This window comes from Rhamphochromis sp. 'chilingali', assembly GCF_963969265.1.
Source record: "Rhamphochromis sp. 'chilingali' genome assembly, chromosome: 6".
NCBI classification, from domain to species: Eukaryota; Metazoa; Chordata; class Actinopteri; order Cichliformes; family Cichlidae; genus Rhamphochromis; species Rhamphochromis sp. 'chilingali'.
The window spans coordinates 38299168-38326014 of NC_137933.1; the positions used below are offsets into that span (position 1 = coordinate 38299168).

At 38.1% G+C, this 26847-nt stretch overlaps 3 protein-coding genes across 4 annotated transcripts in view; 2 read left to right on the forward strand and 1 right to left on the reverse strand.

Annotated features, from left to right (window-relative positions):
* Positions 1–13822: 13822 nt before the first annotated feature.
* Positions 13823–16222, reverse strand: phospho2 (phosphatase, orphan 2). Its single transcript, XM_080885380.1, has 4 exons — positions 16142–16222; positions 15550–15627; positions 15252–15346; positions 13823–15172 (listed from the first exon to the last, which is right to left on the reverse strand). The coding sequence occupies exons 2-4, from the start codon at positions 15618–15620 to the stop codon at positions 14607–14609; spliced, it is 732 nt and encodes a 243-aa protein (XP_080741506.1). The 5' UTR covers positions 15621–15627; positions 16142–16222; the 3' UTR covers positions 13823–14606.
* Positions 16223–16516: 294 nt separating this feature from the next.
* Positions 16517–22189, forward strand: syap1 (synapse associated protein 1). The gene is made up of 9 exons (XM_080884753.1): positions 16517–16820; positions 17068–17186; positions 18336–18402; positions 18982–19055; positions 19192–19331; positions 19527–19678; positions 21159–21208; positions 21318–21471; positions 21576–22189. The coding sequence occupies exons 1-9, from the start codon at positions 16619–16621 to the stop codon at positions 21704–21706; spliced, it is 1089 nt and encodes a 362-aa protein (XP_080740879.1). The 5' UTR covers positions 16517–16618; the 3' UTR covers positions 21707–22189.
* A 2697-nt stretch (positions 22190–24886) lies between these two features.
* The window catches only part of adgrg1 (adhesion G protein-coupled receptor G1), a 31286-nt gene continuing 29325 nt past the window's right edge, over positions 24887–26847 (forward strand). For both annotated transcript variants that reach the window (XM_080885341.1, XM_080885340.1), the window contains exon 1: positions 24887–25014. In XM_080885341.1, the coding sequence (XP_080741467.1) occupies positions 24922–25014 (93 nt within the window). In that variant the 5' untranslated portion in view covers positions 24887–24921. The remainder of the gene's footprint in view (positions 25015–26847) is intronic.

Sequence of the window (26847 nt, forward strand, 5' to 3'; positions counted from 1 at the left end):
TTGTATCTATTTAACCACCCCTCACCCAAAGCTTCTCAAATATGTTGTCTTCATTACTTTAATGATACTTCTGCAGCTAGCCATGCAGTGGCAAATATGTCGACTAACTCTTCCTAGTATTTAGTTGTTTCTTTGTTTTAATATTTCATTTTTAGACTTCAGCTAGCTCGCTAGCTGGCTTAGTGCTAACTAATAACGTTACTCTTTGTTGTAACATCTGCATGACCAGCTGATCACTTTATTTGTGCTGGAAACATTTTCTAATTCTCAGTGGGGCCTCTGTAGTTGTTTGCATTTGAGAATCAAAGTTTAATTTGGAAATGGCGCAAATATGAGACTGGCAAGCGATTACGGTAAAGTTACAATCTCGGAATAGGAATTTTGACAAACTCAAGAACGTGTGCCATTTTGCTGTGAGACCACTTGTGTACACATCAGATAAATTAAACCAATATCTCTCTTTTTCAGGATTTTTCTTCACTTTTTTGCACACACGTCTCATCCACCAATATTGTCTGCTGCAATATGTATAAAACCAAATTTGCTTTAAACAAAAAAAGACAAAAGAAAAAGAAATAATAGCATATAATGTTCTATTTTCTGACACCAGTTACCTACAGCAAGTGAAAATTTCATTATCAATTTACTACTTCATGGTTAAAAAAGGGTCATTTTTGCCTCAATCAGAAAGTGGTCAAAATATTCTGTGAAGCAACGACACCTCTCACAGAAACACTATGAAATAACACTTACTGTAATTCCCAATCAAAGACTTACAAGTAAAGCTTATATCTGTGAATACTAGACACCTCATTAGGCAAGCAATGTACAAGAGTCAAGTTCAGCTGCATCAGGTCCCACGCAATGGACCTAATAGTGGTTTAGCATCATTTCCATTTTGACTAATCAACTGAGTAAGGCATCTGCTCTTGCCAGTTTGAAAATGTGTGTGATGAACAGAGTGGACTGAATTACGCCCAGCTTGTAAGTTACAATTAATCTTGCAACATAATGCAGGCAACATCATGGAATATTCAGTCACACACTAACACACTAGCAGATTTAATGCTGTAGCCCTCAGGAAGAGAAACTGTTGTAAACAAAGACATTTTAGAAGAATGGAACCAAAATTTATCTGTAACATCTAATAAGGATTTATGGAACGTTGCAGCGTGATCGGGATCAAATAAATTAGCCAATGAATATAATGTAGAATCTGTAAAACAATTTTTTTATTAATTCAGGCTATATAGGTTATATATTCCCTGCTATGCATTGTGCGCAACTGTAATAGTGGTATATTAAAGTTGGATACTATTATTAACATGCGAGATATTCATGCAAATATAAGATTAATATTATAATGTTAACTTAGGAGAAGGAAAATATCATAAGGTGCCCGGGGAAAAAGCGATCCAACTTCTCAACAGCTGTAATATTCTTAGTTCAGAGTAAAATATCACATGAAGATTAAAGTGGTCTTATAAAAAAACATGATTTGCTAGTATATTGTCATCCCAGATTTATCAGGCCAGCCAACATGACAACAGCCCACCAGCAGCCTTTTCGCTGGCCAAGATGAGACATGATCGCTTCTGAAGTGTGAGAACATTTCAGCATCGGCTAATTAATTGTAATAAGGCTGGCTGGCACATACGTTGGCAATGACAACCCTTGGGTGAGAGGCGAGGCGAGGATTCCCTACTAAAGCCGGTGTGGAGTTTGAACTGTCAGGCCGCTGTGCACCAGAGACTTGGTCTGGCACTCACCTAGATACACATCTGCTCTGATAAATCGCCTGCATCACCCAGTGCATACATTTCATTATCGGCTTTAAGTGGGCGAAAACAACAAGAATCGGGGCTTTGAGCAGAACTTGGGTGAGAGGGCGGATGAAAGGGAGGAACAGGAGCAGAATATGCTGGGTGTTTAAAGAAATGCCCTCCTCATTTTCCTGTTAGTCACATTGACCTCTATCAACCTCTATTGACAGCTATGTGCAACTACAGAATCACACAGTTTAATTGTCTTCCATTGTTATGGGCTGATATTAGTGCTAAATTATTTGAAACTGTTACATTAATATGAAAGCATAAAATAACACGGGTTCCATCCCCATTGCAGTGTGCTATATTAACTACTGCTGAGGATTAACAGCCTTCCTCAAGGGTAACTTGACAAAATGTTCTGAGGGTTTGATAAATTCTGCATGGTTTCTGGCTTTCACAGGGTGGGAAAACTGTATTCTGCAAGTAACACAGCTTAAATGAGAAGGCTTTATCCTGCACCACACACCTGATAAGGGATGATCACTCACTCTGGCTACATCCAAAGGCAATTCACCACGACTTTCTTGTCCATCAGCTCTTTCATTGATTTTATGATTGTTCATGTCCTTGCTTGTCAAGAGCAAAGCTCCTCTGAGTTTGGTCTCAAAATGTAAGAAAATCTCAAAAGCGTGTGTAAGAGCCATTTTTATTCACAAACTCTACTGCTTTTCAAGTCTACTCAATATAGAACAACACTGCCATCACTTGGCAGCTTCTGCTCATTACTCTGACTTGAACCCACGCCGACAATGCTGCAGAGGGCACCAAACTTGCAAGAAAGAGCAGAGTTATGCAGTCCTGCATGGAACTTGAAATTAAATGGGTCAAGGAGATTTAGATCTAGGCCATTATTGTCAAAGAGAACAATGGGCATGGATGTAGGAGTAATTGGTAGAAAAGGGTAAGCATTTGTCATGTTAGTTCAGACTGAGTTCTGCACATACTTAATAGGGTTTCACATGATTTACAAAGGCATATTTGCTTTATTACAGCCAATGCCAGACTTGCTGTCACTGAGTATAATTAATGTGTCACACTTTAGTTGCTTCCTCTTTCTATAGTTTAAAACACCGCAAACTTTAATAGTAAAAGATTTATTTATATAAATATCCAGCACTAGCAATTTCACATGCACTAATTCAATTTCAAAACAGATTATCAATTAATCAGACAATCTGGAACTCAATCTTTTTACAATTGCCATAACTATGAGTAATTCTGAATTAAAAAATTTTAGAAAAAATGAATAAATTGCAGTTTTTATTTCTTTCAAAAAGAAGAATGTGACAAAGTTAGAGGGTGTTGCACTTCTAGCTTAAAGCTCATATTAGCATGCTAACATACTAACTCTGCTAACATGCTATCACTGATATTGCCAAACTAAACAGATTGTTTACCGTGTTCACAATATTTATTTGGCACTATATTGATATATTATTTGTTTGTCTCCTTTTTTTTCTGTTGTTGTTGCTATACTATTTTAACAAGTTCAAAATAAAGATACATTCTAACTATTACCCAGTAAAAACTGACTGAAAGTCACAGGTGTGTAACCACAACTGGAGCTGTCCCCTCAGAAGTGATCCTGAGAGTAAATGACCCACCCTGTAATCATGTAAGACGTTTGCAGTCACATGAGTCAAGTTGTGAGTCAAGGTGTGAGTTGTTAATGTCGCACGGGCCAAGGTGTGAATTCACTGTGAGACATTACCCTACCCCACCCCCATCATGTAAGTTACTATGAGCAGAGGATTGGAGAGTGGATTAACCACTCTCAACACCACCTCCCAGGGGACAAGCCCACTAAGGGTTAAACACTTTTAGTGCATCAGAACTGAAAAGCCTCTTGGATGAGAGGTGACATGCCTTCATAAACCAAAAAGAGGTCCAGTTCATTTCAAGTGCTTGAGTTTTCCAGGTCAGAAAACAAAGAAAGCAGCTTAAGAACAGACAATGAAATGCCTCAATGGAAGGAATCATGAGAGGTCATCATCGGGTAAACGAAGCACAATCCATCCAGTTTTTGGGACACTAAAAAAAACAGTACACTTCAAGCATGCTTCAAATCCTGATGCTCATCCATCACCTTAGAGCCTGAAGTCATTAATATAGTGTCATCAGCCCACAAAACCTTTTCTTAGCAGTGTTGTAGAGGCACAAAGCGCAGTGCTGCTTGTGTTTTTGGAGTTCATACTTAATCTCAGGTGTCCTTTCATGAAAACCTCCCCAGTTTAATGATGTCCCTTTACATTTTTTAACTTAAACCAGGTTCTACAGAGCAGGGTGTACCTTAGCGAGCCCCACCCAGCCACACACACAAAGAGAAAGAGAGACAGAGAACAAATAAAACTACAGATTGATTGGGATTCTCTGACTTATGCAGCGTTTCAGAAATAATTAAATGTTCAATCATAATGAATTATTAAATATTAAATATGAGCCATATTCATTTAAGCAAATTAAATTACATAAAAAAGAAATACATTTTCACCGGTGGTCTCAATCATTTTACTTTGCTGTAACCATGACCAATGTCCAACGGACACATTGTGCTTCCTAGATCTGTTCTTTTCCATCACTGATCATACAAAATAAATCCAGTGAAAAATAGGTTTACTCATTTATTAATATTTGTCATTTTTAAATTGAAATGTAAGTGCATGATTGATTAAACTTACATTTTTTTTGCAATTCAGTATGGTCTGATCCATCCACATAATGTACCATCATGAACTCAGATACAGCCATGCAAATTTACACTCCAGGCACATCTCTAACAATTTCTCATATTCTGTATCTGTGTATGAGGGTTATACTTCTTTATGCGCTGCAGGTAGGTCCCTTTAGTGGAGGAAGAAACCCCTGTGACTTGCACACAGCCCAGCATGGTCACCGCCCTGCACTCTACCCCTCTCTCCTTCATGCTGACAAGTGGGATCCATTCTTCTGTGTCTGGGTTGAAGCACTCAGTGAGGGTGGTCTGGCCCCCTACCATGCGCAGCCTGCTGTTCAAAGACACCAGGCACATCCCATACTCTGCAGGGAGCAACAGCATGACAATCATAGATTTATTTTAATAAAAAGGTTAAATTAAAAGTAATGTGTCTTTTTGCACATACAGTCAAGAGCAGGCACTTAATACTAAACAAATCTCAGATAAGTTTGTCTTTTCTATTTGTTTTTTGTGACTAGATTTGCTAACACAGCTACGTGGATGTGGGTAATATTATGGTGGTTGAAATCCACTGTGAAACTTTACACCTTTTCTTAGATATAGTTGCCCTTGAAACCAAAAGATCCATCTGCTACATAATTTCAACACCTGACAAAATGTTAAAGAGAGAAAAGCAGAATAGAGATTTGATCTCTGACCTGCCTGCTAGCAGCCTGTGGGCTTCTTTCATCAGCAGGAGGGCGCGCATAGAGCTGAGAGAATGCTAGCATGTTGAAGCACTTGTCCACAACCAGGAGGCCCCTTTTACTGCTCAAAACTGCAGTAGGTCAGCAGCCCTTAGCAAGCTTTTCACGTTCAGCAAGGTTATGTTGACTCTGGAGGAGTAGACACGAGTCACCCAAGGCCAACACAAGCGCCGCGTCTGCCCCCAGCAGCTTGGATGAGAGAAGTAAATAACATCTTTACTTTCAAACTAAAATGTTTGTACACATTTGAGAACTTCTTATGAAAGTTAACCTCTAAATGCCAATCTCATGATTACATTTGTGTGAAGAGGACCTGCCCTGTACTTCCACACATTTATATTATTTGTGGGTTTCTTTTTTGTTGTTATTGTTGTTTTTACTGCATGATAGTTACTTTAACAGCTCCACTGTGTAGCAGTTTGCACATTCCTCTAACAACCAAACGATCCCTGCTTTGATCCTGGAAGGAGAGACTAATTTCTTTGTTTTTTTGTCAGGAGAGGAATCCTGAAAGGTGTAAAAGGTCTCCCAACTCTAAAACATGCAAGACGACCTACTTTGGTTGTATTGCTGTGAAAGAAAAATGGGAAAGCAGGTCCATTTGCATCCAGTTTCCTTTACTATGCATACCAAATGAGTTACAGATGCAAAAATCATATGTTGGAATGAAACTGACTGCTTCCGAACAATCTTTTGCCAAACTTTCCAAGGAAAATAGTCCAAATTCAGAAAACTTGTACCCAAGTTTGACAGCTTCAGTATTCAAGATGGCTGTTTCTAAGCATCTTCGTTTAATACAAAAATCCTCATCTAAACCCTCTTGCTACTGAAGAGTGAATTCAGAGAGTAAACAAAGCCTGCTTGTCTTGGACTGTAATACCAGGTTAGATCTTAGACAAGTGCAATTGAGTTGTTGGTCCTGATTCATACTCTAAATCTATGTTCCAACCGTGATGCATTTGTGCCAACCTACTGATGTGTGGGGGGCTTTCAGTCTTAGGAAGGAATATCTTTGCATCTCCATAGGATGTAACTGCCTCTCTGGATAGAAATGATAAATCAGTCCTTCATTTGCCACTGATTGAAGTCTGGGTGACAACAGCCCATTTGCATTTATTCATTTGGCAGACACTATAATCCGTACTGATGTACCGCTGAGGCACAATCCAAAGCACAGCAGATCAAGAACTGAGAAAAAAAACCCTTCCAGGTGTGATGTAATACACAAGTGTGTTGTAATTTTCTTTTTTTCTTTCTTCTTCTTCCTTTTTTTTTTTTTTTTTTTGGAGAAACAAGTGAAAAATCAAGCAAGAGAAATAGACAGAGGCAGTGCAAACTAGTCCAGTAACTCAGAGGCTGGGCTCCAAGCGAAATTTGACAACAGCAGCCTAAATTAAATTTGGTAAATCATTCCACCAAACCAATACAGCTCTACCATGAAGTTCTAAATACCCAAGCAGCAACCTCCAGGGCTGAAAAATGAAGCCAGTGAGCCAGTACCAAACACATTTCCTTTAATTGTAACCTGAGGTTGGCTCCAGAAGTGACTCAGTCCCCATAGAGGCCCATGTTAAGGTGTCCACCTCCAGCAATGAAATGATCATGTTTTTAAAATTACCAAGGCTTATGGCTTTGGCAGTGATGGGAATAATGGCGTTACAAGTAAAGGCGTCACTAACGGCGTTACTTTCTTCAGTAACGAGTACAGCGCCGTTACCGTTACTAACAAGAAAATGCGGTGCGGTCGCGTTACTATTTTTCAACAAACAGACGGTTGAAGCTGTCTTCAGCTTACTGCACCTTATATCAGTTGCACGGAGGTAGCTGTAAAAATACAGTTATTTCCAGTAATGACAATACAGTTTGTTGCGCTAATTTTACATGGGATCTTGCCTTTTCAAGTGATTTTAAACATTAAATTAGGAACATGTTAATGTGATTAAACAATGAAATTACCTATAAACAAGGTCAATGAATGTGGCAATATGAATCATAATACGTAAATGTACAGAAATATATAGTTAGCTTAAATATTAATGGATTACATGCCCTGGGACAGAGGCGAGGCTGCCATATCGCACCATCACCAGTGAGCGGTAGGTGAAGAGTCTTGACCACAAACACAATACCGAGAGTGTCCGAGCCGGGGCTCGAACCGGCAACCTTCTGATCACAAGACAAACTCTCAACTCTTGAGCCACGATCGTCCTAAATAGCAATGATAATAATACTTATGTGATACTTGTGTTCTTTGGTGTATTAAGAGTTTTTTCATGTGCTATGTGCAGAGGTGTTTTTTTCTGTTCTCAAACTGATCTCCCTGTTGGAGCTCAGTCTGGTGGGAGTTATTTTTTTCTCTTTATCTTTCCTCATGTGGTGCATTTTCCATTGTTATACCTCTCTGACCTGTCTTCCCCATGTGATGTTTTGTGTAATGTATGTATGGTCAGAGGGTAAGATGGCGACGCCATTGCGTGCAATGGGTCGGCAGCCTTATGAAATTTCCCCTTGTGGGACTAATAAAGGTATATCAAATCAAATCAAATCCATAGCATTACATTTGAATTCAACAGTTCAATCTTTCAAATAACGGACAGATATTTGTGAAATCATGATACATTTGTGAATGTATTTTAACAATCTAAATATGCATATGTACAGACAGATACAGTTAATAATCATGAAAATTATGTTTTATTACATTACAGTGATTTAACATTAATTTACATTTGAAATGTGAAATCACAGTCTATCTACGTAACTTTAAAGATATTCTAGAAGAACAGAACAAAACTGTACAATGCACAGTAAAATACTTTTATATTAGGATTTTTTCCTACAGTACAGCCATACCCACGACCTTGTGGTTGTTAGTTCACATTCATTGGCCGATGCTTAGCGTCATGTTATTATGTGTCCCAACATCCAATGGCATGTCACATTGTTTTCATGGCCACACCCTCACCCGAGGTGCAGAGGCCTATTTCTGTTCAGGAATGTTGTGAATACTTTGAGATTTTTATTAATTGCAATTCCTACCTCTACATTTATTTTTTAAAATATATAATTAGCACAGCGTGGCCGTGCAGTGTTTTATATGTTTGTTTTTTTTGTTTTTATTCCTATTAATTATATTTTCACTTGTTATCTCTGAATCATTGAATCAGACCAAGATGACATGAAATTTTCAGCAAAATTATAATTGAAATACTCCTTTAATTATTGATTATTTTCATTCATTTTCGATCATTTTATATATTTTCCATAGTATTACATTTGAATTTAACAGATCATTCTCTCACATAACAGACAAATATTTGTGAAATTATGATACATTTCTGAATGTATTTTTACAATCTAAATATGCATATGTACAAAAAATATATATTTAAAAAACAAGTAAATTGTGTTTTACTATATTTACAGCGATGTTATGTTATTTTACCTTTGACATGTAAAATCACAGTCTACTTATGTAAATTTAATGATATTCTAGAAAGACAGTACAAAACTGTAAGATATACAGTAAGATACTTTGACATTACTATTTTTTGGAACAGTGTAGTAGCAGCCTTCTCATTTCTTTGTGTTTTGTGCTGTGTTTTACAGGCCCACAGAGGAGGACAGCTCCGAGGCAGATGAGGGACAGGTCCCAGGACGGTCCATCGGCAGTGGAGCTGGCCATCCTGGTGTCCCTGAAGATGCCACGCCAGTCTTCAACGGAGCATTTCCTCCTCAGTCTTGTTCCTGCTCTGGAGAGCAGCTGGGTCCTTTTTATTCCTGTCTCTCTGTAAATTCTTATATTTTATATATTTATGTTTAATGTTTTTCTGTTTGTAAATTTTAATATTATTTCAAATAAATTTTTATAATGACTAATGTCTCAGTTCTACTACACAGCAAATGTTGGCACACAACTTGACACATGTAGAATTTATTTCATATTATACTAACGACAAAATATACTAACACAGTGGGATGCAAAGGTTTGGGCAACCTTGTTAATAGCCATTATTTTCCCGTATAAATCGTTGGTTGTTACAATAAAAAAATGTCAGTTAAATATGTCATACAGGAGACACACACAGTGATATCTGAGAAGTGAAAAGAAGTTTACTGGATTTACAGAAAGTGTGCAATAATTGTTTAAACAAAATCAAGTAGGTGCATAAATTTGGGCACCACAAAAGCTAGGGGGAAAAACAATCACATGAGTGCTGCTTTTTGACAGAGGAAGAATAAAGTAGTCATGATAAGCCAATCACATGACCACTTCAAGATGACAAAGCAACAAGGTGATATATACCAGTTTTTAAATTATGTTGATAGTCATGATAAACAATATATACGTGGCGTTTTTTCCTCAATAGTTTTGTCACGTTTACTGTCTAAGGACAGCGCTAGTAAGCACTCTCTGCTTATGAGCAAAAAACAAAACAAAACAAAAAACAGCCCGTCCGTGTTGGTGGAAAAATGCACCATGTCGACCAATCAAAAATAATATGGCAACATGACATTTGGTTGCTTAGGAACACGGAGAAGTTTTAGGAGTGAAGTCCAGAGAGAGAGAAAGGAAGACAGCAATAGAGAGTGAGTTTCGTGAGATTTTTTGAGATTGTGAGATTTGTGACGTTTAGCATGTTTGGAGTGTGTGTGGCATCTTATTGAATGCAGTGCGTGCCACAGGTAAATCGATTGCAGTGTCGCTAAACGGGGTGTAACGGTTTGCAGTGTTGTGTTATTTTTCGCACCATTTGTGTGGTAAGTCTCATGTGCATCAGCCGGATGTTTTGTAAGTCCTGTCTGGAAATAACTGGGAATTTGTATGTCTAATTAATGTAATAAATAAATTATCAATTTATTTCTTTGCCCCGTTTACTCATCCCTTGTCCTCGGTTACACAAACAAGGCAAAGTAAATAGTTTTTAAAGGTGAAATGTAGAGGAAACCTCAAAAATAGTGAAAAATGGTCAATTATACCCTGGACCCCAGAGGATTAAATATTTTGGGCTAGTGTTGGGCAAGAAAAAGGACCAAATGTTGTAGTCCTTGATAATGCATTGCTTTAAAAGGCGAGAATCTTAAGAGATGGCTGTTATGAGGAAGGGCAGCCCAGAAACTTTACTTTACCAGCAACACACATCATTGTGTGCCTCAACTTTCCATCTTTTACCCAAGCTAATCTGCCATTTTGGGGGGGGGGATTAGAGAGCTGATTTAGATTATCATATTAAGATTTAGGGACACATCATCAGTAGTGTGTGTATACACGTGTGTATATACACACACGTGTGTGTGTGTGTGTGTGTGTGTGTGTGTGTGTGTGTGTGTGTGTGTGTGTGTGTGTGTACATGTATATACGTATACATACATATGTGTGTATATATGTATGTATATATTAGGGGTGCAAAAATTCACGGTTCGGTTCGGTTCGATACTTTGGTGTCACGGTTCGATATTTTTTCGATACAAAAAAAATGTTCATGCATTTTTAATTTGTCATTTATTAAAATTATAAATATATATTTTAACTCAAAAGTACAGTTTTTAAATTTAACCCTAACCCTTGTGCGTGTTTTTTATTTTGACAGCGAATACGCACCTGCGGACCACTTATGTGCAGCCCTGGTTATTTAGCTCGTCATATTGCAGCCACAGAAATTCTTTTGTCCATGAAACCATAAAGCTGCACTTTCTTTTTGCCTTATAGTCTGATTTGTCATAACTTCTCCGTTTTGTGGTAAGCTTTTCTTTGGCTGTCACTTCTTCACCCTGACCTGTCTTATTTGGCTCAGCAGAACTGAAATGCTTTTACACACGCACTCACATAAGCTCAGCGATTCTCTGCGCGATCAACCTCTCACATGTGTAAGCTGCGGGAGATTTCACTTGTCATGTTTGCATAGTAAGCTAACAATTAATAAGACGATGTCAGAGGAATTGGTGCACAAATTATCATCACTCACAGATCAGTGCTGTTGCTCTCTATACACAGTTCGCGCAATTGCAAAGTGAAAGCAAAAAAACAAGTGCAAATTCAAACGCGATTTCAATATGTCACATATTGACAGTGGCTCACCCAATGACATAATTACCCAGCTACATTTCTGAAAGAATGCAAAAGCATTGACATATATTTTTCCTTCCTACAATAGCCCGACGGGCAGGGCAGAGATAGATTTTGGTACCCCGACTGAAAAAATCGCTAGCCCCGGGACATCGGGCTAGCGATATTGCGAGCCCTGTATCTGATTGAGGAATCACTCATCTTTGGAAAAGAGAGTTTATTACAGAGAAATGTCTCTTTCCAAAATAAAAGCTATACTATCCGCTTCTTCTGGGCTATATTCTCAGCAGCATATTAAACAGCTGTCTAAATGACTCGGCTAAAGTTAGTAGCATGCTTGCTTGTTTTTTTTCTGCTTCCACTTGTCTTTGCACTAGGATGATGTCGGTGTAAATGTGCAGTCATATTCGTTGTGTTCCCACTAGTGCTTTCAGGTTAATCTCGTTGAAATGACCTTAACGCCACAACACGGCAAATCTCCGTTAACGAGCTACCGCCGATCGCCCGTGCATGGGGCTAGACGGCCAACACGTTAACGAGCTAACTGCGCTAACGCACTAGTTCCCACCCATGTAATTGAGCATTGCATGGCACATCCAACATACTGTTTTACTTTAGTGCATGACTCGCTTACCTTCAGGGTCATACGTCACATGAAAACCAAAATAATTCCAAACGCCAGATCTGAATGAGGGTGGAGGAGGTCCATCTTGTAAGGAGAGCTTAACTTCTGTCTCGCTAGCTTGCCCTGCACTCTTCCTTCTGACGATGCTGTCTGTGTTGAGCGCTCAGTGAATCTGCGTTCGACTACTCCGCCTAGGCTGCACTGTCGACCCTAGGCGGAGCAGTCGAACGCAGATTCACTGAGCGCTCAACACAGACAGCATCATCAGAAGTAAAGTTGATAAAATAAATTACAAATTTTGTATTGTTCGATACATATGCGTACCGAACCGAAAGCACTGTATCGAACGGTTCAATATCGATACGAATATCGTTGCACCCCTAGTATATATGTATATGTGTCGTTAAATTCAATTCATTTTATCCTTTCATCTAGAGAGTCTAGAAGCTAGCTTTTATATTTGTCACTGAGTCGTAAAATTACTTTAGATTTTAGGACAACAATTAATCTTAATTAGTCTCATAATTGTCTCATTCTCAATTCTCATTTAATATTTCTAACGAGAAGCTTGTTTTCATCCATTTATGAGTCTGTATAGTCAGTACCCCTCAAAAATCTATTGGACTACATTTAGTATTTTTAGTATAATTGTTCATTGTGAAACACGATTTAAAGCAATACCTCACAATATAATGAAATCTCACCTCACCATCACAGTGTTACAAAACCATCTTAATTACTGCAGTGGAAAATATTTGCACTACATTAATTTGGAAATATATTGGAGATAATACTTTAAAGATATGGCCCCAATATTTTATCACTGCTGGTGAGATGTAAGACTTGCCTCTAGAAGGATTTGAGTAAAACCTGAGAAAAAATAATCAAAAAGGTAATTAATTTGATTTAATCACTGGAATTACACATTAACAACACAAAATATTATTTTATCAAACTGTAGTTACATTATAATGTGCCTTTTACAGACGTATTTTTAGTCAGTTTACACTAAGACAGACAACTTCATGCCATTTGGCAGTTTCAAGTTCCTGGTATGGTGCATGCTGTAACACTGTCTGGAGCATTTAAATATAACACACCATAATGCCATCAGTAACATCAGTGCTTTTCTTTTCAGAAATCAAAATGTCTTACACAGAATATAGCAGGGAAGAACTGGTATAGTGTTTTTCTCAGATTCATAAAGAAAAATTACTCAAGTTAGTAGGAGTGCTTTAAGCTTTCGGTCATAATGTGAAGAGACAACTAACATTTGTAAACTATAAACCAAATTTAATTAAATGCGATATCCAGAACCCATTGTTTGTTCATTGGTTTGGAAATATTAACATATATCCAGTCAGCCAGTTTCCCAAACACAGACCAAGTCTGGTGCTCACAAAATGAATAAAATTTTAAAAAGAAAGAAAAGAACATCAGTGAAGGTCTTCACTGAGTAAAGAGTTTAATCACCAGGCTTAATTCAAGGTTGGGAAATTGAGCAAGTGTGTGTTGAGACCCACAAAACAAAGAACGAATTAAAATTTTTATCTTTTGGCCTATTATTAGAACATGTTTATTAGCAGCCTGTCACAAAAACACAATGATGTCCCCACTTCTGTAGTAAAAAACACCAAAGATGACACAGTTTGACAGGCATGAATTTGCATTATAGTACCAGTGAGCTGATTTCCAAAGTGTTTTTAGAAGAAATCCACATCAGTCAGTGTGTAAAACAGGAGGCTCTTTCGTGGTTTGGGGAAAATAAAAAATAAAATAAATTAATACCTTAAAAATTTTGAAAAGTAAAGGTCGTATCAAATATTGACTTTTTATGTTTATAACTGTATAAAAATGCTGTTTTTGTTATATATATATATATATATATATATATATATATATATATATATATACACTTAATTTCCATGCATGTTTCCACATGTTTCAATAAACTGCTGTACCAATTTTCTATCTTTCCACCAAAATATAAAGAAATAAGGGGTGGCTCAATATTTTTGCACAGTACTGTGGCTAGATATAGTGCAGACTGCATGAAGTACACTGATTTAAGGTTTTCAGGTTAATAAAATGCCTTTAACATGAACCTTTCTAGAAACCCTAGTCCAGAAACATTTCAATGGAGACATCTTTTAATTTTTCTTGTAGTCTGGGACTAAAATTAATCCATGTCTCAAATCTGCTCAGAAATTTCCCTGACTTCTACTTTATCAGATCAAGTTAACTTGCTGGTTCATCTCTGCTTCTTGGATCAGCCCCAACAACAGATCTTGAATACTATACTAAATATAATCTTAACTGAATTCTTACGTAGTATTTAACATACACTGCACATGTAAAAGCTGCCGTTGTGACACACTGCCTATGTATTGTTAGTGGTTTCAGGCGCCTCTATTTTCGATCACCACGGAAAATTAGAAAAATTGTAAAGATCATGAAGATAAAAGATAAAGGTAAATTTCCCTGCAGACAAATTACCCTTTTTAAAAGACTGGTTTACATGTGCAAATGCTGTCGTTTTAAATAAGTTAAAAATTTCATAAACTATTCTAAAATTTTGAATTATAATATGAAAAAAAAAGAATACAGGCGGCACAATGGATCCTGCAGTGCAGGCTCAATATTTGTAATATTTCATGTGCCACGGCTACGACTGCATGCTTGCTTTCAGCTCCCGGAGAATGTCAGTGCCACTGCTCCAGGCAATGTTTTTAGCTCTTACAGAAAAGTTGCCCTCCTGACCTTCCAGTTTGGCTAGCAGCTTCTCCAGAGTGTATCCCTTTCTTGGCATCACAACATCACGGCCTCTCAGACAGGAAGTAGGGCAGAGATCATTCCCCCCATCCCCCGCATAAAAGATTTGCTCATACTCCACGCCGGCATCAGATTGCAGAGAAAGGTAAAGCTCCAGGACTTTTTTCTTGCAGAGGTTGACAGGGCATTGATCACAGGCGTGAGAATGATAGCACTGCACCTCAATGTGGCCCAACTCATTGAGCTTAGCTGGGTTGGTAAAAACCTTGTCAACAGCCGCCTGGAGTCCTGCAGCATGGAGAATCCATTCTATAAACAAGGTGTTGGAATCAGAGATGACTATGCAGTCAATGGCACTTTTATTCTCTGCTATAAATGTCAGCAACTCAGTCATTCCAGCTGTGAAGGGGATGGTCTCCATCACACTGCGAACCCTGTCTGGGCTCACCTTCTGCTCACCTGCGGGCATAGATTAGAAAATGTTGAAGGCAGATTTCAGGAAGTAGTAAAACAAAAACAAACAGCATGACAGACTCACCTATGTAGTTCAGCACCCTGCCCATGTACTCAGTCCAGTAGCCTTTTCTGTACGAATTCTCCACAGAGCCAGGAAGTGTCTTATCAGGAAGGCACCTGACACAAGGAATATATAAATAAGAGAAATCAGGATAACTCAGCTATAGTGTTTCTCTAATGGTGTATTAAGGTCCTAGTATAAAACAGTAATTGCAGAGTAGTAGCAGGAGCAGTGCAACAGAAAATCTTTGTCAAGATAATACATACAGATAAATACAAAGAAACATGGAAAGAGCTGAAGTAAAACTTTCTTGACCTACCTGACCACCCAAGTGTCACTGTTGGCATCGACCACGGTGTGGTCAAAATCAAACACCATCAGTATCTTCATTTGGCACCTTAAAAGCAAAATAGCACACAAAACTAACTAATAAATTAAGCAAGATAATAGTTATTTTTAAGCTCCACCCTTCTATTATTTCGTTTGGTAACGGATACTGCTCTCAACCGGTCTATTTACGTCTTATCAGCTCAAAACACAAGTAACTGAGCCCACACTTCCGCTTCTAAAAAATTACCCTTCCCATTAAAGCCGATCCTTACTTGACATGTCAAATAACATTTATTTAACAATATTTATTATTCCTTTCTCCATCAAAACTACGTTAAAACTAACGAACTTTTAAATGCCTTATTTTTTAAAGGAAGTGTGGTGTAAACTCGTCCCCTTACAAGTAAACAGCCCACGGGTAGAGCTAGTCAGTCAGTCAGTCACAGCGGTTCCTAATGTGCTGAAGACACGTGACTGGGATTACATAGCTTTCTGTAATAAACTGTAGTAAACTATACCCAAGATAAATACACATAAAACACATAATAATAATGTAAAATTTTGAGCAACTGCAAAATTACCGGTACGAGTCCTCCGTCAGGAATTCACCGATCTTCCTTATCTTCCTTCTCCTTATCTTGCTTTGCCGCAAAAAGTGGAACAAATCTCAGCTCATTACCGCCACCTGCAGCTTCTTTTGGATGTTGCGTTAAAACGTAGTAGTTCCTCTACTGCCAACAATGAGCACGTACTTTATAAGACATACCATTTTTCTACTTTAGGAAAGGTGTAGATCTTTCAACGTGCAACACTTTTGTGATAGTTTTTACTGATAAATACCGTTTTTTTTTATTCATATATTCCACCATAGCACTAACAACAACCCATCAAACCAGACTTCCCATATTTGGCCTCCGGGTGGCAGTATCGCACAAGTGCACACACGAGAACGCAGAAGAAGAAAACGTCAGTTTATTTCCTGGTTGTATAGTCAGGAGAGTCCGTGCAGATTGTTTTTCCGTATCTTTAATTTAATCGATCGGTGTTTTTCCACCAACATGTTAAAAGGTTTAGGGACGTGGTTGGGTCTGGAGGGCCCGACCGTTACGGAGACGTCGGTTGACAAGGAAAAGCTGAATGTGGGGCAGGAAGAGAAGGTGGTAGAAGCACAAACCGAGGTAAACAAACAGCAGCCAGCTGACCAGGATGGAACACCAGAGGCGGAGCAGGAAAACTCGGAACAGTCCACAGGACTCGGCGGTGAGGAACAGCTCATATCTGGATGATTAACTCTTAATTAACTCTAAGCTACGTGCTCAAAGTTACTCAGCGTGACGTTAGTCTTTCTCTCTGTGTTGAACCCTGAAGGCTTTCCTGTTCATCTTTTTTGTATGTTCTTCACTCCCAGCAAGAGCAAATATGACTGCAGGAGAATCTGTTCTCTCATATATGTATCTTTTATTGCAGTGGCAATGGTTTTATTAACAGACTCTTTCTCCATTTGAAGGTTACATCTTCAGTTTTGCTTCCAGTGCCACCAAGAAAATCTCTGATTCAATGGTGGAGACTGCCCAGACCATCAAGAAGACAGTGGAAGAAGGAAAAATTGATGGCATCATAGACAAGGCATGTTGCTCTCAGATTCTTTTTGACTGGTTTTTCAGATTTTAAAAACGGCGTGGGGTTCATCTGTGCATTTGTGGGTTTGTAGGTCAGTTTTCTGTATTTGCTTTCCCCGAACTGGCACACAAAGCTGGTTATCAGTTCGCTAATTTAACCCAGGGTTTCTCCTAGAACTCTGAAACCTAAGATTACTGTCTGGCAGTCTAATAAGAAGATGAGCATAACCTTCTCCCAGCAGTTTTATTTTTGATATTCTCAGCTGCAAACTTTAAAGGTTTGAGAGTAAAGGTTTGTTTGGTTTTTTTTATTCAAATATTGGCTTAGTCTACATAAGTTTCATATGAGTTCAGCAAGTACACTGTCGGCGTCCTATTTTAGGATCAGATATTAATACTTATAGTTTGTTTATTAAAACCAAAAGAATAAAGTTGTGTCTAGAAATCTATAGTATTTATTTCTGATTCTTATTAGGAAAACAAAGACAGTAGACGCTATAGAAGAAAACTTTAGACTCCTGTTTATGCACAGAAGTTTGAGGGATCTTCCAGGAATAGTGATGCTATTTTCTGGAGAATTGATTAATTAGTAGGCAGTGAGTTCATATCTGCTGATCTCTATTCTGGATCTTAACTTGCTCCAGATAGCGATTTACCCCGAGTAAGAAGTGAACCACCTTCAAAGTACAGAAAACCCAGGGGTTAAGCCTGAGCTTACCTGGATAAGCAGTATTGTATTATTATTAAGTAGCATTGGCCTCTGGACTTAAAGGTTTGATTATACACATAAGCGCACTGTGCTGTATATAGTCTACACACCCTCTTCTTATTTTTGGCAGTTTGATCAATAAAAAATATCAGGGGCAAATAAAGCTTCCATAGATTAAACATTACTTAAAAAAAATTTCAAAGTATTTTTAAGTCTAAAAGTGTTAAAGTTTAAAATTTGTATCAAAGTTTCCAGATTTTTTCATATGCAAGTAAAATCCTGGATTTTATCATAACTTTTTCAGGACTTCCTGCTTTGTTAACACTTTCCATTTATGCATCAGCTTTTCCAATCTATTTATTTGTGTGTGTGTGTGTGTGTGTGTGTGTGTGTGTGTGTGTGTGTGTGTGTGTGTGTGTGTGTGTGTGTGTGTGTGTGTGTGTGTAGACATTTTTAGGGGACTTCCAAAAAGAGCAAGAGAAATTTGTCCAGGAGAAGAAGGCCAAGAAATCAGGTAAACCAGACTTTAAAGCATGAATGTTATTTACTGATGACCTCAAATGATTCGTACAGTCACCACATACGCTGATTACACACCTTTGGGATTACAGTGACAAATCTGCAGCAGCTGTGTGGTGCTATCATGTCAATATGGATCAAAATCGCTGCATGATATTTCCAGAATTTTATTGAATCTGAGCAATGAAGAATTAAACTGGTGCTACAAGGTGAATGAAGTGTAGTCATAATGTTTTCCAAAGTCAATTATTGAACCACTATGAAAATAAATATATCAATCAAAAGTTCAAATATTAATTTCTGAAAGCAAGACTTACACTTTGAAATTGACACACTTTGTTTAAAATTGGAGTCTTGTGAGACCTGACTGGGATAAACTGTTTAATATTTATTTTTACATTGCGCCTGTGAGGGGCAGCAGAAATGATATTATCACGATTTTATCAGCATACGTCACTTACTGGCCAAGCAGCTTCTATTTACAGAGAGCCAGGTTTGTACATGTGTGCATCTCAGAGAACTGATGGTACATGACTGAATGTGTGTGTGCACACATGCTCTGATGTTTGTGTAGAAGCAGCAGTGCCACCCTGGGTCGGCTACAATGAAGAGGAGACAATCCAGCAACAGATTCTCGCTCTGTCCGCTGTAAGCAAAGACATCATGCACAGTATATAGTACAAATGTATGAATGGGTAGCTATTTTTGTGGCTACTGTTTTACTTATTTAAATTTATAAATTATGCTTTGAGTAGAAACTGAGCTGTTTGGTTGCTGATTCTAGGACAAGAGGAACTTCCTCCGCGACCCTCCCGCTGGTGTTCAGTTCCACTTTGACATGGAGCAGATGTATCCTTTAGCTGCAGTCATGCTGGAAGAAGATGAGCTCCTCAATCGCATGCGCTTTGACCTGGTTCCTAAACAGTCAGTGCTCCTCAAACATTTGTGTGTGTGTGTGTGTGTGTGTGTGTGTGTGTGTGTGTGTGTGTGTGTGTGTGTGTGTGTGTGTGTGTGTGTGTGTGTGTGTGTGCAAATGTACCTGTTTTTGCCTCCATTTATAGCAGAGTCAACCTAAAACTGATATTTAAAAATGGATGGTGACATGTTTGTGTTTGACAGTGTGAAGGAGGAGATGTTTTGGCGGAACTATTTCTACCGGGTGTCTCTGATCAAGCAGTCGGCTCAGCTCACAGCCCTGGCAGCCCAGCAGCAGCGGAACGATAGTGTGGACAAAGGGGCCAGTGTTTCACCTGAAGACATCGTCCTAACAGGTCTGAATTTTTAGCTCTGCTAGAGAGGTAGAGATCACCAAGAAAACTTTGTGGTATCACAGCTGCAGGAAGGCAGGCGGATTTACAACCCCAATTCCACAGTGGAAAAATTAAAATGTAGTGATTTGAAAATCTCTTTTCAAAATCTTTGATCATGGCTTTATAAAGGTGGTTTATACAGTCAAAGACCTTCACAGTCCTGCAACTTAGGCTGTGTTATTTTACAGTTTGCAGGCACCTAAACACCATGTAAGAAAGAAAGGGGCACAGCTCTCTCTTAAAGTTGGAAAGATATCAGTTTAAAATGTAAAAGCAGATACTGTGAAAGGAGCTAAAAGCTATATTTATTTTGTTCTCTAGGAAAAGTTGGCAGATGGTCTGAGAATTCAAGAGTACTTGTACAATAAAGATTACTCAGTCAGATCTTTTGTGGTCTAGAGCCACAGAGAGCTTTATATCCAAACAGCAGTACTTTAAATTGTTCTCTGACACACTGGAATCGATGGCAGAAATTGCTGCCATGTGTTCTTTTCTTGGGCTTTATTGATACTCTGGCAACAGCATTCAGAATAAAAGGAAGGTGTCTATTTGATGTGAAATAATAATGAAGGAAATGGAAAAACCCAATCATCTTAATGCATCGCTGAAATCTCTTTTCCTCCCTTATTTAAATGGGCACATACAGTGTTTGTTAAGACTGATGTGGAATTTATTGTCCTTGTCTGTTTGAGTAGCTCATTGGCTACAGAGAGAGAGAAATTGTAATCCAGCAAACACAAAGGCTTTCAGTAGCGCTGAGAGCAGTTGTCCAAAAAGCCAAGAACAAGTTACCCAACAGTGATGGTTTATGTAGATAGAATGCTGATTGGTTGATAAGCTAAAGGAACCAGGAAAAGGATGATCACCAGGAAGAGGCATGTTATGTAATGAAGGCTTCCTCTCTAAGCTAAAGGATCAAAACCGGTGGAAACATAAAGAGCAGCCCACATTACCAGTTGTTCCATATATTTTTAACACTACCCCCAAGTCACAGTACTTTGCTACAATGTATAAAATGGAGCTAAATACTGTTTTAGTACGGTTTGGGAAGCTCTGTGGACTGTTTGGGAAGCACCTGTGGACTGTTTGGGAAGCACTTGTGGACTTCCAACACAATATCTGAATGTCTGATTCAATTGTTTAATTAGGGAAAGAAATCTGTCTTTTTTAATTATTCAATATAAACATGTAAAACGTCATTTCTTTTTTATTTTCTGCTTGGTTGAACTGGTAAACAAATTAGATATTTTATTTAAGGACTGAAAGGTAAAGAAGTCATATCATATAGTATTATAGAGTTACCTAAATGGATCAGGCGGCATCCATGGTAAAAGCTAATAAGGTTTGTGCTCATATTTTGATAAATGACCTCAGACACCATCCAAAGGTCAGAGGTTAAAGAGTAAGTCCATTGTAATATCAATGTGTTATTTCTTTGTAGACAATGTCAGACCAAAAACGCCGCCAGTTTCCATCAGTGACATACAGAAGGTAAAAGCACTGCACACGTTGAACTTTTCCAACCACCTTTTGAGAAGTTAAGAAGAAAAAAAAACCAAGAGTCGCTCTCCTCTTTCTCTGCTGCCTGTTTTCCTCATAGCCAACACATGAAGAAGATGAGGAGATTTCAACAAGTCCCGGAGTGTCCGAGTTTGTTAGTGATGCTTTTGACTCAACGGCCATAAACCAGGAGGACCTAAGGAAAGAGATGGAGCAGCTGGTGCTGGACAAGAAGGACAGTCCTTCTCCTGATGGTTGGCTTTGGAAGAGTTCCTATCCTTTTTTTTTAAGCTCAAAGTATTTCTTGTTCTGTAAGAGAATGGCTTTGCTCATAATATTTCCTCCCTTTCATATCCAGACGAATCAGCAGATTGGGAAAAGGAGCTGCAGCAAGAACTTCAGGAGTATGAGGTGGTGACTGAATCGGGCAACAAAGACGACCAGTGGGATCAAGAGATCGAGAAGATGCTCCAGTCTGATGACAGCTAGTGTGTTTGATGCGTTTATAGTCACTTGTCTGGGCTGAAATTAATGAATCGTGACCATTGATGCACAAGGGGAGGAACTTTACACGACTCTCATTTCTATCTCGTATCTGATGAAGTGTCGTAGATCCAATTATAGCAAGAATGTGTCACCTCTGCTGGAGGCAGCAGTCATTTTCTGGCATATTAGTGAGTTCATTGTTCCCTCCTAAATGAGTTTCCTCTATTTGGTTCTCCTAATCAGCTGTGTTTTTGATGAGAAATATCACTAGATGATACTCCAGTACAAGTACTATGAATTTTATAATGGAGAAAAATGGTCTTTATTATGTTTTGTTTGTTTGTTTTTTAATCTTAGTTTTTCACTGCTGGTTCCTGGTGGCTTGGACAGTCGTATATACGTCTTGCTATAATCTTAGTACAGAGTACTAGTCAAAGTCAAATGTAAAGTAACATGTATGTAAATAAAGAAGACTGTAACACTAAACTGCCAGGTGCATTTCTCTCTAATTATATCTGTCTGTGTGTTTTGCTGCTACTGCTGTGTCATTCTGTTTTATATGTCAGCCTTTAATAAAAATGCATCTGTTATGGAAAATTATGCCTCATGTTCAAGGTGGACACAAAGTCAAGGAAAACTGATAACCGCAGCTGATAACCTGAAAACCTTCCTTTGGAAACTTCTAAACTATGTTACAAATCTTTTAAATCAGCTCTGACCTACTACATATAACGTTATTCTACCTTAAAATATTTATGTGTAATGACTTGACTATGTTTTTTTACTTTTATGTTTTGTGACTGTCTGCACAGTCGCAGGTATGTTTGGTGACTTTCAGTGAGGATTTAGTGCCCCCTCACCCAGATCGAACACTGGTGACACTTTTCAGTGACAGGTAATGGATTCATTTGTATATACATTCCTACTGCTTTTCACACAAGTGGTCACGCTTTATAATCCAGTTCCAAAATCACTGGTACAGTCTTTAGAATATAAATGAAAGAAAACAGCAATTTGCAAATCACTATAAATATTTAATCCTGTGTTGAAAAAACAAAGCAGTCCTGCATATTAAACAGTTTTGAAATGCCATATACTCAGCACTTTCTGTCTACACCCAGCTGAAGAGTATCCAGAGCAGATAACACAGTTCAGCCTCAGGGTGGAGCCAGAGCTACAACAATGGTGTTAGCAACCACATATCAGTTTATCTCATGCTCATTAACTGAAAGTAAAGTCTAGATATTCTATTGAGACTAATCTCAGGTTGCTGGATTACGAAAAAGGAAAGAAAATAAATACATCAAAGTCTAAGGCTTTATCAGTTAACTGCATGATTATTAGAGTCATTCCTGCCTCAACAGTAATTTATATTCAGTGCTTAAAAAAATACAGTTTTCTTTAAATGTTTGTTTAAAGAAAGTTATGAAACATTAAAAATAATTTTGTTAAACTGGGGGGAGGAACACGAGTATTTCAGCAGAAAAAAACAGGCATTCATAATAGCCATCAGTCTAAAACAGCAAGAGATGTATAAAAAACAAACACACAGACAAATGAAGACAAAGACCGCAGACAGGAAAGATGTGCAACCGACACAGTCATGTAACCTTTGTTGTAAACATCAAACTCACATGATCGGTGTGCTTTACACGTCCTATTATCATTTTCAGCTTTCAGCCTAATTTTTGAAATGTTTCGAAATATTTCATACAGTCATGCCACTTAGAAGTCTATAACATAGAGGTTTTGGGGGATGATGAGGAATAAAATCCACTAAATCCATTCTGACAAAAATGTGAAAAGTTTTATTTTCCACTGTCAGTGACGGTAGAAGTCAGTGATCTTTTTTTTGTTTTGTTTTGTTTTGTTTGCAGTACAGTCTTAAAAACTCAAGAGAACCCTCCAGTAAACTAAATGAACATTCAAGTACATCATTAGTATTGGAGGCCAGCCTCTGCTTTCATACAGTGTCTGACTTTTTAATCCTATAGTACACTTGATGCTGTATTTGTTGTCACTGATGCCTGTTCTTTTCTATGCTATATTTGTGTAGAATGCAGAGAGTTTCCAAAACAGAAACATGCCACCAAATATTAATTATTGCAGATGAATAGATTTTTTTTCAGTCTCTTGTGAGATCCTAACGAATAATAATTTCATTTGTGTACTAAATGTCGTGTGAGAAACATGGCAATCCAATTCAAATTTCTCATCTAACTTTTCAGTACCAGGTCAAGTGCTTTTCAAATGTTCTTTTCTTCCACTTCAATATAATTTCAGAGGTCCACAGTGTTGACCTTGCAATTATGCCACATTCTTACATTCTTCCCACGAGAATAAAATGGAAGTTCTGAAGCCCTTTGAATTCCCAGAAATGCCCATACCTGTACCCCCTCAAAACTGAGTTAAAGTACTTGCAATATAATGTGTTGTTTCTATGTACAAACAATGCTTGTCCTAGCCAAATGTGAAGTGGAATTCGGAGTAAGGTGAGAAAAGAAAGTCCTTCAAAAGAGTGATTCAGTCAGCGTGGAATGATGTCCTGGATGTTTGGTAGTAGAAAGTCTGTAATCATGAAATGAAACAAACACATATCTCTGCTTGTGCCAACCAGACAGCAAACCTGCCCCAGCACGCTCCTTACAGTCTATATGAGACTGGAAGGAACAGATGCCACACTGTCTGTAGTGTTAATGCTACTCCTACCACTTTAAGGATGCTGAAATGAATTGCAAAATGAATGCTCATTGGGACTAGCAATCAATACAAGAATCAATAAACCCTGTATGTGAGCTGTGCCTTGTGTTTGAGGTGCTTCCAGGCAGTTTTATGGGTAGGCTCATTCTCAGTGCTGCTGTGTGATGTCTTCTCTCTTTGTTCTGTCTCTCATTCTAATTCACATACATGTCACTCACATCACATCATCACAGCTAGACTCCACCAGCTGGCCTCAAGTCAGCTGCACAACCATCACCATGGTGATAAAGCCCAGCAGATGAGGACCCATGTGTGTGGTTTACTGCTTGTGTGCGACGCTGCTTTAATAGTGTTTTAATAATGCATAGGGGCAGACTTGTCTGTGCGTATGTGTGTTGTTGTGTGTCTAGCCCCCATAGCCTGCAGATCTTCTGTCTGACTTCAAGATAAAGAGGATGAAGAAGAAACAGAAATGAAGAAAAACCCCATTGAACTCTCTGAACTGCACTTCACACTTCATGTGCAGCACACAATATGCTGTTATTACATTTTACTGCTGGTGTTCAGACATCCTAGGTGAGGACTGCAGAAGAAAGAAACATACAGAGGAGGTACTGTACTCCCAATCGTCTGCTAAAGGGTGGAGGCTGCTATCAAACAAAGACAACAAAGAAAGTTTGTTTGTTTTTTGTTTGTTTGTTTGTTTGTTTTGAAAGTATACCACCACTGAATTCATGTTAGCATAGAAATATTTCCTAAGCATATTTTTCTTTAAAAAACCTCACAAATGAATTCCTCAGTTTGAATGTTCCAAGTGAATAAGTTAATTTTTATTTTTCATTTATTTAAGTGGTAAGGTGATTGTTTTGCTATACATAATACACACTCTACTACACAATACTAATTATCGTGGTGCATGTTGTCTATTGTGTCTCTTCTCACACTTCCTTAATCCGTCAACCTCCCCCACCTTGTCTCTAAGCATAATGCATTTCAGCATTGACTTCACCTTCACAGAATAAAATAAGATGCTTTCATTTATTGATTTGTTTGGTGGTGTTACAAAGACAGTGACCATATTTATTTTGTAATAGGCTGGGGGAGATTAAATCAGTAATCAAACATGACTGTTTTAGTTGATAAGGTTGAACTCCTGTTGTTATATGTGGGTCCACATGCAGTTCTGTCTTATCTAGAAGAATCAGTAAGAGGGAGATGGATAACTTTATAAGAAGCATCTTTATTGTTCACATTTCATCTCTACCACCATGTAAATTTCCTCCCTCTGAGCCCTTGTCCATGAACTAACCAATCAGGAGCTAGAGGCTTTTAGAATGAGGTAAAGGTGAGAAAACCAGGGACAGACACTTAACACAAATGTCAACCTTTATACATATATGGTCTGAATATCCTTTACCATTATCTGCTTTCATAATTGGACTTGAAGCATCTTGTGCAGCTTCTAATCTAAAATCCCTAACACCCAATTTTCATGTGCTAAATGTGCACATATGTCAAAGATAAGTCTTCACTCAGAGACACCCAGGGGCCCCAGCAAGGAACGTGGTAAACTGTAAGTTATCTTTCTAGACACAAGGTTTCCTTTCATTGCTGACAATCAGACACACTTGTCTGGTGGTTGGACTGCAGCTGTGGCTGGTTTCACATATGGTGCTACTTATTACAGTTTTTATTTTGCGCAATTCTGAAATTAGAGTTGAAGTTGTTAGAACGATGAGCAAACATTTTCACATTTTGTTGATTGTGCAAACAATTTGTGACTTGTCACTTTGTGACAAGTTATTATGCGCTAAGTAGCTTTATTCTCCAAGAGTTATCATCACAGTATTCAATCGGATATGCAGAGAACATTTTTAAGATATGATTTTTGTTAAACATACTTCCATACCTTGCAAGACAAACATCTAGATCGAGCATGGAAAAGCGTGCAAACAACAGATGTGACAAACAGCATATTTTCACTTCTTGGATTGTAAGAGGAAGGATTGATGAGAATCTGTTGATCTGGCGCTATGTGTGGTGATTGTCAGCAATATTTTGCTATTGTCAAGAAAAATGTGTAAAATAAGACTTTTAGGAGCTAAAAAATGGTGAACACATGCTTACTGACAAATCTAAAGATTTTGACTTTTCTGATTTCCGTAATGTCACCTGAAGTAGATGTTTTATTACATGTGACTTGTTCCGATTGCCCCCTGAGTGAGTTAGTGTGTCTTGCAGGTTAACAATAGAGTTTTGTATGAGCTCCTTTGAGTTTCCAGAAATGTGCCCAATGGAGTGAAGTTATACTGTAATATTTCTATTTTATTTTTATTTTTTTTCTCAATATGCTGTGCACACTGGCTTCCTAAGGAAGTTATGCTTACATTATTGTGCACTAGTTGAGAACCATTGGTCCAGCATACAGTTGAGGATAATACTTT

What these genes read in the sequence shown, in the direction of transcription:
- phospho2 (XM_080885380.1), bottom strand. Translation starts at nt 15,620, where the DNA reads ATGAAGATACTGATGGTGTTTGATTTTGACCACACCGTGGTCGATGCC. An exon ending in AGTGACACTTGGGTGGTCAG is followed by an intron (nt 15,347 to 15,549) that starts GTAGGTCAAGAA and finishes TCCTTGTGTCAG; the next exon opens with GTGCCTTCCTGATAAGACAC. An exon ending in CAGGGTGCTGAACTACATAG is followed by an intron (nt 15,173 to 15,251) that starts GTGAGTCTGTCA and finishes CTATGCCCGCAG; the next exon opens with GTGAGCAGAAGGTGAGCCCA.
- syap1 (XM_080884753.1), top strand. Translation starts at nt 16,619, where the DNA reads ATGTTAAAAGGTTTAGGGACGTGGTTGGGTCTGGAGGGCCCGACCGTT. An exon ending in TTTGACCTGGTTCCTAAACA is followed by an intron (nt 19,332 to 19,526) that starts GTCAGTGCTCCT and finishes TGTGTTTGACAG; the next exon opens with TGTGAAGGAGGAGATGTTTT. An exon ending in CCATCAGTGACATACAGAAG is followed by an intron (nt 21,209 to 21,317) that starts GTAAAAGCACTG and finishes TTTTCCTCATAG; the next exon opens with CCAACACATGAAGAAGATGA.